Below are 19,834 nucleotides of genomic sequence, written 5' to 3' on the forward strand. Positions count from 1 at the left end.
CTTTGCATATCCATAGAGAATTTTAGAATCAGCCTGCTAGTTTGTACTTAGAAGCCTGATGGGATTTTGAGTGGCATTGCATTGAGTCTGTAGATTAATATGGAAGAATTGACATTTTAACAATACCAAGTCTTGGGGCACCTGGGTGGCTCAGTCGTTAAGCGCCTGCCTTTGGCTCAGGTCATGGTCCCAGGGTCCTGGGATCGAGCCCCGCATCGGGCTCCCTGCTCGGTGGGAGGCCTGCTTCTCCCTCCCCCACTCCCCCTGCTTGTGTTCCCTCTCTCACTGTGTCTCTCTCTGTCAAATAAATAAAATCTTTAAAAATAAAACAAAACAGTACCGAGTCTTGTCCATTAACATGGTATATTTGTCACTTCATCTAGGTCACCTTTAATTTCTCTAAGCAATGTGTTATACTTTTCAGTAGACTGATCTTGTCCTTACTGTGTTAACTTTATTGCTGGCATTTCATGTTTTTAGATGCTAATGTTATTTTTCTTTGAACTTCATTTTCTGATTGTTTAGAAATGCAGTTGATTTTTATGTCCTTACCTCATATCCTGTGACTGTAACAGAGTGAATTAGTTATGTACAGGACTGCTCGTGAGAGTGGAGTCAAAACAATTGGGGCCTAGGGGGCGGTATGGCTGGAAAAAAGCCCTGTGTGCCCAGGACTGGGGGTTTTCTGGGCACATTTCGGGGTTTTTTCTGGAACAGGTGAGTGGGAAAGATGGTGACACGTGCTCTGGAGAAGGTGAAATGCACCAAAGTACCAGAGGGCCTGTGGGGATTATGGGCAGGGAGGCACTCTCTGAGGGGTCAGCTGCACCGAGGGCCAAAGGATAAGGATCCGGCCATGGAAAACCTGGGGAAGACTGTTCCGGGGAGAGGACGCAGCGAGTCCCTGAGGTAGGAGTTAATGTGGCGTGTTGTGGCACAGGGCAGAGCTCGTTGGCGGTGAGAGTGGGGGAACAGCAAGCAGGGAGGCTCGGGTGCCACAGAGGAGGGCTAGGGGCTGTTAGCCTGTGAGATTGATCACAAGGGGTGACCTCACCCCTGCCTTCTAGCCTGCTTGCCTCCCAGTCAGCACTGCCCCCTCTGCCTTCCCAGCAGGTGACTCCTCTGCCCTGGCCTCTGCTGGGGCAGCTCACCACTCCCCGCCTTCATGCAGGCTGTTCCGGGTCTGCAGTGCCTTCTCCGCGCTCTCGCTGACACACGTGCACGCCGACATTGCCCCTCGCACACCAGCCACCCTGCATACCCTCGCCTGTGAAGAGTTGTCTGCCTTGACCACATGCTGGCTGCGGCCCATCTGTCCATAGGACGTGGCTTATCTCCTATCCCTAGCGCCTCCTACGCAAAATACTGCTTGTCACGGGAACAAAGAGCAGAAAGAGCTCAAGAGAAAGGGATGCTATTTAAGAATGATTTTTATAAAGTGCAGTATGGAGTAAACAAACACAATTAATAATAAAGTTTTAAAATAGATTAACAGAAAGTTTTCCTTTAGATTTAAAGGGAAACCACAGTCCTCTGTGGGTACAGGAAGGTTCTGTCGTGTGCTGGCCAGTTCCCTGGTTCACGTTTCCATCCCTGTCGGCGCACTGTGGGCTCTTAGGTCAGGGGCTGATTCTGCAGATAGCTTTTTGGTTTAGATTGAGTTTGTTTTCTGAATATGTTTGCTGATTATTTTTCAGATAATACCCTTTTATATTTCGAATGCAACGCATTATTTTGGTCGTATAATTGATAAACAAGTGGATCTTTATGCAACTCTTAATGCTGAAATGAATGAGTATTTTAAGGGTAACAGCAATAAAACGACTGTTGAAAAGGTGGAGAAACTCGGATTATATGGATTAGCAGAAAAAACACTTTATCACAGGTAAAAGGTCTATGTATTTCATCTTAAGAGTTGTGAAACAGGAGGCACCTTTCAGTGGTATTGAATCCCTGTTTGCACCCGTGTCCATCTGCCCCGGTGTGCGCGGATGTAGCCTGGCCCCTGGGTGGGCGGGGGGGTGGCAGCGTCGCGTCCCCCCAGCCGCCCGATGAGGTTCTGCACCTGACACTCCCCTGACCCTGGGCTCCTGGCTCCGGAGCACAGGGCACGGAAGGCAGTGTCACGCTTCCAGAGCCGTCCCTGTGCCGCCTACGTAGACGCCTCCGCCTCACTCCACGCTCATGTGATTGCCGTGAGATGGGGTCCCCTCTCACAGATGAGCAGGCTGAGCCGTGGCGGGATGACGTAGGCTGTGCGGTCGGTGTTCCCGTGCCGCTCCCAGCTCCGCTCGGGGTAGGCTCGACCGAGAAATGTGGAAACGTCACTTCACTGAGTTGATTTTCATCGTGTTGTCCGATAAAGGGGTTTACTCTAGTCAAAAGTAGTACACATTCTTTATACTTCCGTGTACTTGAATAAGCCATTCTGAGTGTTCTTGGGGGCTCGAGCTAATTTTTATTTCTAGTATGGAAAAGAACCTTGCAGTTTAGAGTCTTCTTGGATTTAATGAGTAGGTGGGGAGGCAAAGATGATTTTCCTTTGGGATCTCTGTGTTACACTAAAGCTACGGTTGTTCTCCAGGGTTGAGGTGCTGGAGCTGAGCCAAAAAGAAGACACCTGGGGTCCGGACGGTGTCCTTGTGAAGTTTATAGATGAAGGCCGGACTGGACTCGTCACAAGAGACCAACTGCTGCGTCTTCCGGAAAATTTCCACACTCTGCCCCCCCAGGCGGTGGAGTTCATTGTTTGCAGAGTGAAACCTGCTGACAATGAAGTTGAGTGGAATCCAAAGGTAAGTTATTTTGGCTTTTTGTACTTTGTTGACTTTCAGAATATACACAGAATCGAGGTTTATTTAAATTTAGAGTATTAAGTTTGGCTAAGAAGCCTCATGGTTCCTGACAGTTAAAGACCCTCGTCCGGGTGGTCGTCGTCATCATTAGTGCTCACAGTCTTAGAATTGGTATAAGCTACACATCACGATGAAATAAGTTGGCTGTCAGCTTGGGAGGAAACAGTGTGAGCCCCAAGTGGGTACCCCCATCAAATGGAGGCAGAGGCCAGCTCATTCCCTTGGGGTTGGGAGGCCGGGCAAGGAAAGAGAGCACAGGAAGGGCATTTCCTCTGGGCCCTTCAGGAAGAGTCACTAGGATTTCCCTACATAGACCAGATGAGGCACCAAAGGTGGAGAGAACACACGGTACACGAAAGAGCCGCCCCAGGTGGGCTTCCATGGCTCGCCAGACAGCTGGTCCTCCTCATCAGCAGAGCAGTGAGTCTTCTTCCTAACGATGCGCTTGATTCTTCAAAGGAGGGTTAAATTTCATATAATCCAATTAATAGGACTTTGCAGTTGACAAAGTAAAAACAGTTTGGGTTATAAACAAGGTCGGACATGGTCCAGGGATTAAACAGGTGAGTGTTTTCACAATACAGGATGAACACACGACACTGCTGTTAGAGGTCCATTAAAAATACTCCTTATTAAATAGTGGTTTTTTTTCCTTCTGCAAAGTATTCACAGAGTGTTCCTGTGGTCTGGTACCATTGGGCTCTGGGGATGTAGCCATTAGCAAGAAGGTCATGGTTCTTGTCTTCAAGAACCGTTTGGTCTGTCAAGACGATCAACCACAAGTATTTCTTGAAGAGGGGCCTCTGGAAAAAGGGGCAAGTTTCTCCCATGTGTATTCTTTAAAATGACTGTGCAAGGTTCAAGGGGGATGGAAGCATCTAATTGTGATGAGCCAGCTCCCTCCTGTCTGCTTTACAGGAGTGGAAATGGGCCTGAAGGAGTACTCTGGCACGTCGGATCTGCTGGGGCCCTGCTTGAGACAAACATCAGCCATGTGCTCGGGACAGGGTACATGGAAGCCTGGGGCCCCTCAGCTCCAGGGTTTCTTCAGGCTCAGTGAGCTTCCAGAGACAGACTTGTTGTTCACAGAGGAGAGCTAGGACACATGGCCGCAATGGGGAACATGCAGCCTGGGGGGTCCAGAGGTGCCATTTGCCTCTGTCCTTATTCAGCTCCCCTGTTAATTACCCTTGTCCACGCAGGGGCATGAGGGCCTCTGTAACCTGCCTCATGGGGTGGGGGTAAGGCTCAAGTGAAATGCATGGAGACATTTTTTGCGAAACTATACAGCATAAACAGAATAAGATATTTTCCTAAAGCTTCAGAGAAATTACCTAAGTGGTTTTTTTTCTAGGTTACTAGGTACATTCATCGTAAAATTATTGGAAAATTGCATGATGCCAAAGTGATATTGGCTTTAGGAAATACAGTGTGGATCGATCCAATGGTGGGTATGCAGTTTTCTTTTTTTAAAAAGATTTTATTTACTTGGTGGGGGGGCGCACACAAATGGGGGAAGGGGCAGAGGGAGAAGCAGGCTTCCCGCTGAGCAGGGAGCCCAACGTGGAGCTCGATCCCAGGACCCTGAGATCATGACCTGAGCCGAAGGCAGATGCTTAACCAACTGAGCCACCCAGGCGCCCTGAGTATGTGGTTTTCTTAAAAGAAATCTGTTTTTGGATGGACCCCTAAAATTATTCTGATTTGTTGCTTGAATAATATATTTCTTCACCAAATATTTATTGAGCACCCATTCTGTGCTAGGTCTGGTGTGGGACACTTGGCTTCTGTCCATGAACAGAAACTCCTACTCTGTGGAGTTGCCACAGGGGTGGGCAGGGCTGAGTGTCAGACCAGGACCTGTAAGTGGGGCCTCCCCGCAACCCCTCCAATGCCAGCATCACCCCCTCTGACCACTCGTACACCAAGAGCTCTGCTTTTCAATCTGAAGTTCTCCATTGGACTTAAATCTTAGTATGTGTATAACATTTAAAAGAATTCAGTTCATAAAATTGTTCTGCTGGAAGTTATTTTTATGAGACTGGAAAAGCCTTCACACCTACAAAGAGGAGTTTGGGTGTAAGATTTAAGAGTTCAGAGGAGACAATGATTTTTAGTAGAGAAGGTAAAGATTACCAATACAGGTCAAATGAAGATTTGGCGTCTTGGTTTATATAATAGTATTCTGGTTCTTTATTGGAGGAAAAAAATGTAAACTTTTTTTTTAAAGATTTTATTTATTTGACAGAGAGAGCCACAGCGGAGAGGAACACAAGCAGGGGGAGTGGGAGAGGGAGAAGCAGGCTCCCCGCAGAGCAGGGAGCCCGATGAGGGGCTTGATCCCAGTACCCTGGGATCATGACCTGAGCCGAAGGCAGACGCTTAACCGACTGAGCCACCCAGGTGCCCCAAAAATGGAAACTTTATTAAGAGATTTTTAAGACGACAGCTAAGGAAATGAAGAAGCAAAGACAATCCACCTGGCATTCTGCTCCCACAGCTCGTGTATTGGTGTCCATGGCACGGTGGAGGGGAGACAGACCCCCACACACTTCCTTCTCTCCCCAGACCGCTCGGCCCCCAGTTTGAGTGGAGAAAGGCTCTTCTGCCAGTCCCAGGTGGGAACACATTCCCGGTGTTCGCTTAGGAAGGTGCTCCAGCTGGTCCTGGCCTGGCTCCCCACCCTGCTGCCATGAAGGGGATGCCCAGTCCTGGGTCTGCACCTCCCATCGACAGGAATCTCAGTGTGGCAAAACCTCATATTTTGTGTAAATTAAGATGGATGAGAATATTTTGGTTGCAGAAGAAAACCAGTGGAGGAAACTGCCCAGAGCACAGGATTTAGGGCCATGGTGTAGGCCCTTTCTGGGCACCGACGTCTCTGAGCCTTAGGGTCCTCCTTGTTAAGAGAGATAAAAAGTTAGAAAGATCTAAGAATTTTGTGTGTGGTCCCAGCATTACAGGGAGCCCCCAACCCCAGCCCTCATCGTACTTCTGTAGTGTGGGAGTGGGCTCTGGAAGAATCTCACGTGTCACCTCAGTTACGAAATCAGCTGGAAGCCACTCAGGGAGGCCCACGAGCGCCCAGCGTGACAGTGAGATCGCAAGGTCACGTGAGCGTTTTCTATTGATTTGAAAGTTCAAAGCCTGATTCCTGCAAATAGACTTTTTTTTTGATTCAAGGTGCACATTACAAAACTTTCAAATTTGAAGACCTCTGTTATTGACTATAATGTTCGTACTGAAATTTTGTCGATGGGAATGGGCATTGACAACTCGGAGCATATAGAACAGCTGAAGACGTTACACGAAAGAGCTAAAATGCCACCTGATGAAGAAAGCCTGAGCCAGGCCCTGTAAGTGGGGTTTTGTCTCCCGTTTGGAAGTGCGGTTTTGTAGGAATAGAACTAGGAGCTTAGAGACTTTTTTTTTTGTTTGGAGGTTGAATAGGTTACTGAGTCTCCATGTTTTCGTCACTCAGCTTCGATGATTTCTCAGATTTGGGGAATCTGATTTTATCCATACCCCAATGTACAGTTTTGTTTTTGGTGGAATAGTATCAAACCAATCCCAAGTGTATTGTTTGACCTGTATCTCTCACACAGTAAGTTTTTGTTAGCTGTTGATCGACAGACAGAAAACTCTACATGCTGTAAGTACAGGCCGGTGGATTTTCTGAGCACAGAAACCAACCCCGGATCAGAAGGTGGGCACGATCAGCCCCATCTCCTGCCGCTCCCTCCCCGAGGGCAACTGCTGTCCCGATTGGAGAGCACAGATTGCTCTCCCTGGGTTGTACCGTGTCTGACGGGAATCAAGCAGTGTGGCTCTCCTCTCTGGCTCCCTGAGTTCGGCACAGTTTGTGAGATTCATCCGTGGTGTGTGTGTGGCTGCAGATCATAAGTCCTTACCGCTGCATACGACTCCATCGTGTGAATGTACCATAAACGTACCATTTACCCATTCTGCTGCTGAGGGAAGACATTTCCCTGCCCTGGGCCCTTTCGGGTGGTGGTGCAGTCGACATTCTCCTACATGTGTTTGGTGCATGGACGGAATTGCGGAGTCCCCCCTAGAGCTGGTGCCCAGTAGTGTTCCAGATGGGCCCAGCTGACACTTCCACAAGCCAAACGTGAGAGACAGTGGAAGTCCCTGGGAAAGTACCTGGCATCCCCCACGAGACAGTCACAGAGCCGGCTCAGTTATCCCTTGATTTCGGGAACGGGGAGGAAGGTGCCGTGACTAGAGCAGAAACGCGGGGAGACCCGTAGGTGCGCGCATCAGAGCCACCCCGGGTGGGATCTTGTCGGACCCCGGGACCATTTGCAAGCCTTGGTCGGGCTCGCGCCCTGAGGAGAGGAGCCATGAGAAGGTGTTGCGCAGAGGAATGATTTAGTCAGAAGATCCTTGGCTACTATGTTGAGAAGAGGCTGGGGTGGGGGACAAAGGCTGCGCCAAGAGCTCGGGACAGGGTGCCGGTGGCTTGGGCTGGGGCGGCTTTGTGGAGGTGGCCAGAAGTAGCCTGCTTCCGAATACAGTTCTGGGGGGGTGGGGTCTCATGGAGGCTCGCTGGCAGGTCCTGGGTCCTGACAGCCGGGACCTGGATAAGAGCCCGAAGGAGTGCATGTCGAAGTCCGAGGGGGGCCCAGTGTTGGGAGGTGGGCGGCTGAGGGGAGCCTGAGAAGGAGCAGCAGCGTCGGAGGAGGCCAGGGAGGGCAGACTCCCAGAGGGCGGGTGAGGGGTGTCCCGGAGCAGGGAGCCGTGAGCCTGCCACACGCCGCCAGGAGGCCCGACAAGTGAGCACGGCGAGCGGGCCACGGGGTCAGCCTGGGGCCCCTGGTAACCGATGAACACAGCACAGTTTCAAAGAACATGGCAAAGGTTAAAATACTTGAACCTGAAGTTGTTAATTTTTATCTTAATGAATTTGAATGCCCGTGGGATTAGGAGACACGTCTGTTTTACACACTTTCAAGGAAACAAAAATTGCTCTGTGCTTGCTTGTAAGATTTAAAAACAACAACAACAACAACAAAGCTGTCATTAGAATTTAGTAGATTCGATGAGCACGAGGCGCGGCCAGTTCTGTGAAACACAGCAGCTGCACCTGAGCCCCGGCTCTGTTCCACGCTCGGCCCTCTGCACGCTCGGCTCTGCGCGTGTGCAGCAGTCTGGCACACCTGTGGGCATACGCACGGGCGGGCGTGCAGAGGGCCGCGTGGAAGGTGCTACAGACAGAGCCTGCCCAGCAGAGACTCCATTTCAGGAGCTGGATGGGGAAGCCATGGCGGTAATCTGGATCAGGAGGAGAAGGGCGCCATTCTTACAGCAGGCTGGGAAAGAGGACGGGTCCTGGGGACATGAAAGCTCTGGAAGCCATAGAGCTTGGTGACCGGCAGACGGCGGGGTTGTGATTGTAGAATCTGAGCCCTGGGCGGGGAGGGTATTGGCATGGTGGACGGTGTCATGGTGCTGGTTGGGGAGGAGGAGATGGCGAGTTGGTTTGGGACACGTCAGATTGAAGGATTATGGAAAGCAGCCTGGAGCTCAGGAAAGCTGCTGGGGAAGACTCGTTTGCTGGGAGCGGAGGAGAGCCACCGTTCGGGAAGTGTGTGACGAGGAGGGATGGAACCCCAGTGGATGAGGGTCTGGTGAAGGAGAGGGAGCCGTGGTGGAAGAGGGCGGGATGGAGGGTCTGGCGCTGCACTGTGGGGAGGATGGGGCCTGGGGAGGGGCCCCTGCCTGGGTGGTTGGAAACAAGATGCTGCCTCCACCCTTTGTGGGGTTTGTGGGGTGCCACTCACAGGCTTCATGTGTGTCGGCCAGAAGTCCCCTTGGAGACACACATGCACACCCCCCACGCCATAGATGTGTGTGTGTGTGTGCACGCAAGTGTGCGTGCATGTGTTTGCATGGGCTTGCTCCTTTAGGGCTGAGTTATCTCTGAAAGGATGCACAAAAATGAATTATGTTGTTGCCCATGACCAAGGCAGTGGGTTGGCTGGGAAACAGAGACATGAGGGAGATTTTTTGCTGTGTAAGACCTTTTCATTTATCTCAAAACATTGAACCACATGAAAGTGGTTATCTGTTCAAAAAAAAATTTTTTTTTAATTTTTAAAGAATGAGGCAGCCCTCTGTGTACTGATATGGAGTAGTCTATCTCTAGTTATTAAGTATAATTGAAGGGGCAGAAAAGTGAATGGAGTCCGTTCTCAGGTGTGTAAATGGTGTGTATGTGTGTTTTAGATACAGATGGCATTATATGCTTGTTTATGCAAAGCGCGTTTCTAGAAGTAGCCCCACACTGGTTAAGGGGGTATCTCGGGGAGGAGGAGCTGAGGGACTAGGGCAGGGGTGCAGAGATGCTTTTACTTCCTCCTCTTTAATCCATTTTGAAGTGGGTAGCAGGGCTGGTTATTCTCAAAGTTAAATGATTTGAAAGAGAACTTTTCTGGTAAATGAGTTAACGCACTTATCGGCCAGTACGGATTGATGATCTGCTCTGGGCTCACCACAAGGGGTGCAGCAGTGAGCAGAGCTGCTGGCCCTGCCCCGCCCCCTGGCGTGAGTCCTGACCCCGGGGCAGGTCTGAGGGTCCGTCGAGGCCGTCCGTGGCTGCCTGCCTTCCTCCTCTTGCTGGGAGGGCCCCGTAGAGGGCCAGAGCTTGCTGTCTCTTCGACTCCGAGTTAACCTTCACCTCCTCCGTCCAGGGCGCCTTCTCCAGCAGAAGATGCTGCTTGTCCGCAGAGCCCACAGCAGGAGGACAGAGGCTCAGAAAGAGGTGCCGACTCCGGGGCAAAGCCAGAAAACCAAAAGCATGGTTGGTGATTTAATACATGGCTCACTTAGGGGTGCCTGGGGGGCTCAGTCGGCTAAGCGTCTGCCTTTGGCTCAGCTCATGATCCCAGGGTCCTAGGATCGAGCCCCGCATTGGGCTCCCTGCTGAGCAGGGAGTCTGCTTCTCCCTCTGCCTCTGCCCCTCCCCCCTCCTCGTGCTCACTCTCCCTCTCTCTCAAATGAATTAAAAAAAAAAATCTTAAAAAAAAAAAAAAACATGGCTCACTTAAAATCATGAAAGCTTAGAAGTTTTCCAATGTTGAGGCTTTCCACTTTTAGATGAATTCTATAGAAGGTGACATAAACTGGTATGATCTACCTTTGTTTTTAATTCAGCTTCCAATGTTTTTTTAATAACTTTTGCCTTTTTGTTAATTGAGGTATAATGTTCATCCAGGGAAGTACCACACAGCTCATCAGAATTACTTACATGTGTGTCTGTGTCCACGGACCACACCCAGATGAGGCGGCTCGAACATTTCTAGAGCCCCAGGAATCTCCCTACCACATCTTCCCCGCCTGAAACCCTTCCCAGGAACCACCGTCCTGATGTCCATTGCCATCAGTTCCACTGAATTAGAAGCACAGAGTGTGCGCTCTTGGGGCCTCTCCCACCCAGCATTCTGTCTGAGATTAATCTAGGCGATTACAAGGAGTGGTGGCACCTTCTTACCCCTGAGTGCTATTCTGTGATCCAAACACACCCCGAGTTATTTATCCGTTCACCTCTTGATAGACACTGAGGCTGTTTTCAGTTTTTGACGATGGTTAAAGCTGCTGTGAACATTCTTGCTCAGTCTTCAGATGGAAGATTTGGGGGCTTTAGACCAAGAAGTTCAAATGGTGTTGTTTTAGGAAGTGTCATGCTCAGCACTGGTGCCTCACATAGATCTGCGACCAGATGCCTTCTCCTCTGGTGGGCATCTCTCGGCCTCGCAGGTTAAGATGGCCGCCGGTGGTAATGCCGCTCCCTTTCAGAGTGATTTGACTTACCTGATGGTTTAATTATAGTATTTGTCAGAGCCCGTTTTTATTAATTCTACTAAATGGTGCATTTTAATTTCTTCTAATTATTCTTTGCGAGTGGATACTCGGAAATTGATACTCTTTGTCAGTAGTTCCTCGACTAAAAGTTGCATGAAGTGCAAGAAAGTACTGATAGGTACGTGGAGTATACAGTTACGTATAAATAACTTACTGGAACATTTGACTTTCTGCCCAGAAACTTCACCTGAAAACACAAGTGATTCTCCCCTTCACAGAACCACAGAGCCTCTGAAAAGGTACGTCCCCCCATGACCGGGGTCGGCTTCCCTCCCCTTCCCCCGACCCCCCAGTGAATGAATTGTGTGCCCGCGTAAGCCATCGTCTTCTCTCCTAGCTTCCACCCACAGATAAAATGGTTCCAAAAAGATGATGTGGTCATACTGAAGATAAGAATAAGGAACGTAAAAGATTACAAATGTAAATATTTCCAAGATAGAGTCGTTTTCAGGTAGGTTCCTGTATGTCTTGTAGACCTACAGTTGAAATCACTTCTACCATGTTAAAAGACTGGCTTTTCTCTCTGTACACCTAGTGGCTGGGCGGGAGAGAAGTTTTACTTGGCTGACATGGAGCTGCGGGCCAGCATAGTAAAGGACGCCTGCAAGTGCGCGATCACAAATGGGGAGCCTGTGATCACTCTTGCCAAAGAGACCAGGGGATCTTGGTGCAGCTTACTCAAACAGAGGGTGAGTGGAGATGAACCGGGGGGCTGGTCTCAATGCCCCAAGCGTGACTTACTCTGTCATTTAATGTCACCTCTTCTCTTGAACAGAATCCTAATGTGGCTTTTGATTTCGATCACTGGGAAGAATGTGAAGAGGACAGCCAGTTCCCCCAGGGTAAGATGGGGTGTGCCCACTTCCTGGGGAGTTGCAGGTGCTGAGTGCCATGGTTTGAGGACTGCGGCCCTTGGGGAAATGGGCTGTTACCGTGACGCCCTTGGGAATTGGTTTTCTCCTTGTGGCCGATCTTGGTGCTAAATGTTCTGGTTTGAGGAGGTATCAACTCTTAATTATAAGCATACCTTCTTACAACAGTTCTACAGATTTTCTTCCTGGGAGGATAATTAATTTCTAAGCAGGCACATTTTACCTGCTCATTTCTTGCCTAAAATAATGAAAATATAACGTAAGTCACAAAATAGAGCTCTAGAACCTAAGGGACTTCTTCTGCATTGGCCAAAATAATGGCAGGGTTCGGGGGTGGGGGAGATGTGCTAATGAGTCTGTAGTTAAGAGATTTTTCAATAATACCGAACTCTTGTAGTTGTGAATTCTAAAAACCTGCCGTGCAAAGTGGCAGAGGGGGCTGAGAACAGTGACCGGACATCGGAGGATGATGGAAGTGAGAGTGAATGAGCACAAGTCCGATCCGGAAGGGTGGCCCAAACTGCACACGGACAGATGGACACGTCGTGTGGCTGGGAGCTCAGGAAACAAGCAGTCACGGCCAGACCTGTCTTTGACTTAAGGATAAATTCTGACCAGACGTCATCCTGGGGCACTGGGATTGGTACTGGTGAGAGACGGGGTGCAGGGACTCTGGGGTGTGGGCTCTGGTCTGACCCGGGCCCAGAGTCCACCTGCACCGCCTCTCGCACGTAGCCTGTCCCCACACACTCACCCTGAGGGGCGGGGAGCACAGTGTGCCATTTGGGGGATGAATTGTCCTTTCCGGAGACTCTAGTCTGTTCACTTTTTCCCGGAGACCTGGCTGGTACCTTGCCAAAACCCTGGTGTTGTACATATAAATTGAGGTTTCTGGGTTACGACTTCATGCTTTCTACCCCGAGCTTGTTGGGATTCAACAGAACGACCTGTGGACCTGTACTTGCAGTATTCTGGGGAGACTGGGGGCGACCCGCAGATCGACCAGGGGTGAGAGCGGGGTCACCTCGGCCGTCAACAGCCAGACCCATGGCTTCTGGAGGTAGAGCTGCTGTTTCTGAAGCCCCGCCTGGCCCTGCACCGTCCTGGGCACTCGGGACGAAGATTTCTCCTCGGTGGAAACAGAAGAGGACGTGGGGGGCGCCTGGAGGCGACCCTCAGAACAGCTGGGTGTGGGGAGCCCTCGCAGCACCCAGGACGCTGTCCGGGCATGGGCCCCTGACTGCGGGAGCGCCCCGAGCCGGACCTGCGTGGTAGCCAGAAGAGCTGCAGAGGGGAGTGAAATGTCAGCCCTGTGTCTGTGTTCAGTAGGAGGCAGCAGCTTTGCCTAGAGGCCGGAAAGAAGGGTGACCGAGCGTGACCATCGTGACTGCCCCCAAGACCTTTATTGTCACATGTCAGAAAGCACAGAGGTCCCGGTAGGTAAGCCACCGCTTGAACAGACTGTCACCAGGCTGTCCTGTGAGCAGGTTGGGATCACACTCTGACTCTCAGTTTCCTCATCTGTAAAATAAGACCTCCTGCTCGCTGCGTGGCCTCGCCCTGCTCCAGGGGCCACCCCGGGATGCCTGCCGGGCGGGGGCGCCGTGAGGGAGGCCGGGTGGGCAGCCAGGTGGTTGCCGCCGGGACTCCCGTGGGCTGCTTGGCGGGTGTCAGATCGGCCCATGAAGTACTGGAGTGATTGTCCTTTTCTTGGGCTAAATCGGGCAGGCTCTTCAGGAGGTCAGAAGTCCTGGGGTCTTTGCTGGCGGAGGGAGGCTTGACTCTGCGGAGCTCTTGTAATGGCCTCAGCAGGTGCCTGTAGGTAGAGCTTCCGCGCTCCCACCGGGGGAGGCCTCTGGATGGGTGGCCAGGCCTCCTGAGTGGCGCTGGCTTGCCCTGTGACTGCTGGCCACCTGCTTATATTCACTCTCTTTTGTAAAACATAGCAACAATAAGAGCAGGTGATAGAGCTGCCTAAATCGGGGGTGGGGGGTGTCCAGCTTCTCTAGTGTTGTTCACAAATAGCCTGAGGGGAATCGTGGGGGGCTGGGCCAGATGTTTAAATCTGGATTTCTTTGTTCCAGACATTTAAATTTACCTGTTGAAGTTCTGAATAACATTTTGTAGGACAGAGACAGTGACTTGTGAAATGTAAATTTTCTTTTAATACGTATTGATTTCATGTTTGGGGAAAATTTCTGAAATGCAAAGTAAAAGTACTTTTGTCTCTATGCTTCTAGAACTGCTCACAGAGTCAGTCGTGGTGTGAAGGTCTTTTGTAGTATATCAATAAAATTTGTGTTTTCACAGAAATGACAGTTCACTTTTTTTTCAACCATATTTTCCCTGAGTGCCAAATGCAAAACAGAATTATATTCACTACCGCCCTTTCTAGTTCGACCCGAGTGCCAGTGAAGGTTGAGGTGGGGTGCGGGGGGGGCCGACCCCCAATTGTGGTTCCTGTCGTGGGCACCAGGCTGTGGATGGTTCTGGATGGTCCGCTTTGCAGTGGGGGCCTTGAAAATCAGCCTGGGGTAGACCCGCCTGGTACATCCCGGGTAAAATACAGGGGTTCAGCACTTCGGGCGGGGGGCAGATAGTAAAACATTTACACTTTAGTCTGCTAAAAATCTATTTCAACTGAAGCAAAAGTTTTACCTGTTTTATATAAAATATATATATATTTTATATATATTATATATATATATATGCCCTATTGATCACTGAGTTTAAGGAATACCCTTTATTTAGGTAGGTGTGACGTGCCTGTCCCTGGTAAGGAGTCCCAGCGTGGGTGGTCGTCTGCTGGGCCTGGCCGCCACATCTCCGCCTGCTAACTTTAGTAAACATCTGTCCTTCTCTCTAGAACCCCCAACCCAGAGAAATGAGGATGTCTACAAATAACAATATTATGAACATCCGAATACATTTTTTTCTTAAGGAAAAACATAAGGAGGAAATAACCACAAATATCGCTTACAAAAATAAATTCAGCGCGGCTTGGATGAGGCTCCCGGAGGCCGGGCCCGTTACTCTGGAGCCTCCTCTGGCGGCACAACTTCCATCAGCATCTGGAGGTACAGGGTGATGGGCTCTGCAGTAAAAGCCGAGCAGAAGTGCAGTTAGGGAGCTATAATTAAAAGCTGGCTTCACCTCACTTCCCACCCTGGGGGGCTGTGTCCTCTGTTGGGGCCGGGCTCAGGGGACATGGGCTGAAGGTAGAGCCATGCTGGGAGCCATGGTGGCTCTCTGGAGGGAAGTTATTCCCCAGGAAAGCATTAGGAGCCTGCTCACTGTTTTACTCCGGGGAAGATAGGCACAACTCACTTCTGTGTCCTTACGTAACCACCACTGACCGAGAGTTGAGTATTTAGTTGGAAAGCACTGAGCCTGCATCTTGCTTAAAAGCTAGATTGTTCTTTTCACCTCCTTAATTCCAGCTTCCAACCAGTTCTTGTAGGGAGCAGCTTGGCTAAGTTTTCTAAAGCTGAGAATTAAGACCTACTTTGTAACCCTGTGGTGGTAAGTCATCCTGGCTAGATTGTCGGTATGATTAGATCTAAGCTCATGGTCAGAGGCAGGGGAAAATGGCTGTTCTCCCAGCACCAAATGTACTTTCCTACCTACAGTAGTGTGCCTGCAACCCTCTCTCAGCCTAGGCCTTCGATCAGAGTATAAAGAGGTTGGGCGGTGGGGAGAGCTCTTTCAGGAAAGTAAGAAGTCCCTGGTGGAAATAATAAAGCCCTATTTCAGGTGTGGTTTCACTTCGCTAATCAACATGAAACAGATTTTCTCTTGCTTATTATAACACCGCTGTTGGGTTTCACCAGTGAGGAATGCAGGCCACACCAGGATCTGAACAGCCCAAGCTGGAGAAGGGCATTCCCAGTCCCCGCTGGCTCAGTCTAAACCAAGTCTCAGGGTCAACCTCACTGCCTTCCAGTTGGGTTTTGCTCTTTTGTACCCTGCGTGTCTCCCGGAGTTGCATATATATATATATATGTAGAAACCCCAGAGGAGTGCTGAGGGGATGGTTGTGCTTTCCCTGCTCTCTGTTCAGACAAGCTGAAGGAGAAGGGGCAGATGTTGAATCACATTTACTCCATCAACATTAGGCGGCTGTTGTATAGATCCGGAGTGAGACTGCGCAGCCCAATTCCTGCCTTGTAGAAACAGTACGGGGAGATGGAGACCAAGAAACAGGTCTTCAGGTAGTGGATCACTGATGGCCTTGGCCACTGATGGCCTTGGCCCCCGATGGCCACGGAGTGCTGGCGCTTCCCTGCGGTTGAATCTACGGCGTGGGGCACGGCACTGTGAATGTCCGTGCGCTGTAGCGAGTGCCCCTGATTTAAAGTGGCTAATATAGCTGAACTTCTAACCCACAATTGGCCTACAGTAGATGAGCAGCCAGGATTGCTGAATGGTGAGCAAGAGCTAGGGCTTCGGCATGGGAAGGCTCGGGCTCTCGTCCCAACACTGCTTGGGATCTCTGGGATGCTGCTGGGCCTCTCAGGATGTCTGTGTATCAGGCAAGAGAAGGTGGTGCTCTGAAGGTTGGATGCAAAACCATGTGAATATGCTTATCGGTACTGAACCACACACTTAAAAATCATTAGGATGGGGCGCCTGGGTGGCTCAGTCATTAAGTGTCTGCCTTCGGCTCAGGTCGTGATCTCAGGGTCCTGGGATCGAGCCCCACATCAGGCTCCTTGCTCAACGGGAAGCCTGCTTCTCCCTCTCCCACTCCTCCTGCTTGTGTTCCCTCTCTTGCTGTGTCTCTCTCTGTCAAATAAATAAAAAATTTTTAAAAAAATCATTAGGATGGTCAATTTCATGTTATGTGTATCTTACAATGAAAAAAAAAACATGGTGATTTCCCTTCCTACTTGTTTACAGTAATTGACGGGAACAAAGGCAGAGGCCCCAGGTGGACCCCAGAGGTGCCCCACGGAGGAAAAGGTGAGATTTGCTAGCTGCATGAGCTCCTGTGATAGGGAAGGACAGGTGAGGTTGCGGAATGCAGTTGCCTGTCTGTGCTTCGCTAAGAGAACAGTCCCTCTGTTGGTACTTACTTGTGATTTTCTGAGCCCATCCAAACTTATAGTGGACAAAAAGGAAGTAAAATATAAGGCCACTCAGTATAAATAATACACAGTAGAGATACTCCATTGCAGGTTCGCTGATGATTGGGGCCACAACCAGAAACACGGATATGAGGGTCACCAGGATGGGGATGAAAATGGGCACCTGCAGACAAACAACATGGTGTCATGACCTGGCCATGGGCATTCATTGTCTTCCCGAAAATTTTCATCCCAAACCAAACACTGCTACAGAACAATATGATGAGCTCCTTGTGCCTGTCCTCCAATTTCAATAGTTATAAAGTAATTTTGCCAATCTTGTTTCATCTAGTCTACCTTTTTTTTTCTTTTCCCTAGAATATAAAGAAAATGTCAGACATCGTGTCATTTTACCTGTGAAACCATTCAGTATTCACCTCTGAGGAGGACGTTATGTTTTAACATGTTTATTCCCTCCTCTCTTTTCTTTTACCTTGTCATTGATTTGTTGTAGGAACTGGATGATTCATCCTAATACAAGGTCTTAATTCTAGCTTTGCCTGAGAACTTGCTCCTCTGTCCCTCAGATTTCCCGCACACGGGTAGTTGGATCTGGAGGCAAGCATACTTTGTAGCTGGAGCCATATGCTTCCCCTTGTAACACATCACGAGGCCCTTATGTCCCACTGTCCCACCTCTGAATTGCCAGGGTCAGTCTGTGGGTTCAGGAGCCGGAGGAGAAACCAGGGCCACCGGATCGGGGCTCCTCCATCTTCTGCAGGGAGCGGTTTTCTTTTAGTTGGAAATGGCACTTGGAAACCATAATCTGGGGAATTGGACTACTCATTGTTCTTTTACAGGGACAGAAAATTTTTTTTTCAAGAAAAAATTCACAAGTTCATACTGATATTTCCAATTCATTGCATTTCTTTCCCTTTAGACTTCATGTCTTTTTTTCTTAACGCTTCTGAAAATCTTGGTTCTTAATGGCTTTAGCGTAATTACTCACTTGCTTTATCCTGTAATGTGCCTGTAATAAATAGGCAAAATAACTGTGCCAGTTCTACCACTACCAGAAGTATGGTATGAAGTGTAAGAGTCCTTGTTCTTTTTAATCTCAAACTATAGCCCACGAGGGAGATTCATTCAACATACTGCCCTTCGGTTTTTCCCTGTGTGGTGTGGTCATTTACTTATCACAGAGTAAGGTTTCTTTTTTCTTTCTTTTTTTTTTTTTAAAGATTTTATTTATTTATTTGACAGAGAGATAGAAGAGCACAAGCAGAGGGAGTGGCAGAGGGAGAGGAAGAAGCAGGCTCTGCACTGAGCAGGGAACCCGATGCGAGACTCGATCCCAGGACCCTGAGATCATGACCTGAGCCGAAGGCAGACGCCCACCATCTGAGCCACCCAGGCGCCCCAGAGTAAGGTTTCTTATCTCCATTTGTTTTCAGTTTTGAGGGATTTGTTTTTTCCCTTTTATCTTAATTTTTAAAATAATTTAAAACTTTTTTTTGATTTTGGTTTTTTTCTTCCATTATTTATTTTTGAGAATAAATAGAAGCACAACCATATACACACACACACACACACGTTCATCTTCCACTACCCCCAGATAAAAACTAGCAAATACATAATGGGTAGTTTTGTACTTTGCTTTTTCCTAATATATTCCAGAGATAGTGCCATAGTAATACACAGAATATTACTCCTCCATCTTTTCCTGCTGCATCACACTCTACTTTGTGGATGTATCAAAATTTATTTGAGCAAGTCTACCATTGAGTGGCTTTTGGGTTGTGGGAGCCTTTTGCTAGTACAGCAAATGCTGCACTAAATAACCTTGTATATATATTATACTTTGGCCAGTATCACCTTGGGGGTAGATTACCTCAAAATGGGGTGGCTGGGTCAAAAGATAAGTGCAAATGTGAAATTGCTGGATATTGCCAAGTTCCCCTCCTCCCCACCACCTCCATAACAGCTCTTCCATTTGTATTCCAGCCACCATGTGCGAGAGCGGGCTGCTTCCCCGTGGCCTCACAAGAATACAGTGGGGCCAGAGCGTGGGATCTCTGCCTGTCTGGTGGGCAAGCAGGGGCACCTCATCAGAACTGTGGCCTGCATTCTCCTATTAGGGGCGGGGTGGGGTTTGTTGGGGTTCATTTGCTTCATTTTTAAGTGTCATTGTAGTTTCTCTCTGAACTGTCTTTTCATTTTTTGTTTGTTTATATGATCAGTCCATTTCAGATGTTGGTAATTCCCGTCTCCATTTTAGGAACTCTTTTGTGATATTATTGCCAATATTTTCCCCCATCTGTTATATATATGGGTTTTTAACTTCTCTTTTTATCAATGCCTAAATTTTTTTGGTGGGGTTATGTTCGTCCATTTTTTTCCTTAGTAATGATAGATTTTGAGTCATAGGAAAGATTTCCCCCATTTCTGGATTACAAAGCAATTTATATAATTTATATTTTCTTCATCAGCACCATAATATTTAAATTTTAAAGGCTTTATATTTTAATATCCTCTCTTCTGTTTTGGTGGCTATTCTTGCATCAATTTGAACTTTGTAATCAACTCCTGCAACTCTAGGAAAAAAATCAGATGTATCGTGATCTCATTAAATGTCTAAATTAAAAAACAGTGACATCTTGGGATGCCTGGGGAGCTCAGTTGGTTAAGCGTCTGACTCTTGATTTAGGCTCAGGTCATGATCTCAGTGTTATGAGATCAAGCCCCACATTGGGCTCTGTGCTGTGTTTGGAGTCTGCTTAAGATTCTCCCTCTGCCCCTCTCCACCACCACCCCCTAAAAAATCAAACAAAACACAGTGACATCTCTATGACACTGATTTTTCTTAAGAACATGTATGAATTTTCACTTGTTCAAGTGATCTTTTCTTTCAGAAGAATTCTGCAACAACTTAGAGGCCTCACCTCTTGTTGAGGTTATGGCTAAGCACTTGTTCATTATTTGTTTTGGGGAATGAGGTGCTCTCTTTGTTATCTTTCAATTGGATGTCATTTTTATAAACAAAAGCTATCGATTTCAGTGTATTTCTTTGCTGAGGGACGTCACTCTGGTGGCTAAGCGGGGGGTGGAACCCTCCGGGACAGTGTGGTCTCAGGACCCTGGGGGTCACAGAAAGACC

At 48.7% G+C, this 19,834-nt stretch overlaps 2 protein-coding genes across 5 annotated transcripts in view; one reads left to right on the forward strand and one right to left on the reverse strand.

Annotated features, from left to right (window-relative positions):
* TDRD12 (tudor domain containing 12) overlaps positions 1 to 13,924 on the forward strand; it is a 68,001-nt gene extending 54,077 nt beyond the window's left edge. For all 4 annotated transcript variants that reach the window (XM_031034070.2, XM_031034074.2, XM_031034069.2 and 1 more), the window contains 10 exons: positions 1,698 to 1,885; positions 2,585 to 2,795; positions 4,210 to 4,302; positions 6,039 to 6,211; positions 9,569 to 9,678; positions 10,918 to 10,978; positions 11,077 to 11,190; positions 11,275 to 11,428; positions 11,515 to 11,581; positions 12,009 to 13,924. In XM_031034070.2, the coding sequence (XP_030889930.2) occupies positions 1,698 to 1,885; positions 2,585 to 2,795; positions 4,210 to 4,302; positions 6,039 to 6,211; positions 9,569 to 9,678; positions 10,918 to 10,978; positions 11,077 to 11,190; positions 11,275 to 11,428; positions 11,515 to 11,581; positions 12,009 to 12,100 (1,263 nt within the window). In that variant the 3' untranslated portion in view covers positions 12,101 to 13,924. The remainder of the gene's footprint in view (positions 1 to 1,697; positions 1,886 to 2,584; positions 2,796 to 4,209; positions 4,303 to 6,038; positions 6,212 to 9,568; positions 9,679 to 10,917; positions 10,979 to 11,076; positions 11,191 to 11,274; positions 11,429 to 11,514; positions 11,582 to 12,008) is intronic.
* The window catches only part of SLC7A9 (solute carrier family 7 member 9), a 27,390-nt gene continuing 20,547 nt past the window's right edge, over positions 12,992 to 19,834 (reverse strand). Inside the window, exons 12-13 of the mRNA XM_081806679.1 lie at positions 16,687 to 16,861; positions 12,992 to 14,705 (exon numbers count right to left, since the gene is read on the reverse strand). Of these exons, the coding sequence (XP_081662805.1) occupies positions 14,641 to 14,705; positions 16,687 to 16,861 (240 nt within the window). The 3' untranslated portion in view covers positions 12,992 to 14,640. The remainder of the gene's footprint in view (positions 14,706 to 16,686; positions 16,862 to 19,834) is intronic.

The sequence above is a fragment of the Leptonychotes weddellii genome, chromosome 16 (genome assembly GCF_054177405.1).
Source record: "Leptonychotes weddellii isolate Sample4059 chromosome 16, ASM5417740v2, whole genome shotgun sequence".
NCBI lineage: Eukaryota > Metazoa > Chordata > Mammalia > Carnivora > Phocidae > Leptonychotes > Leptonychotes weddellii.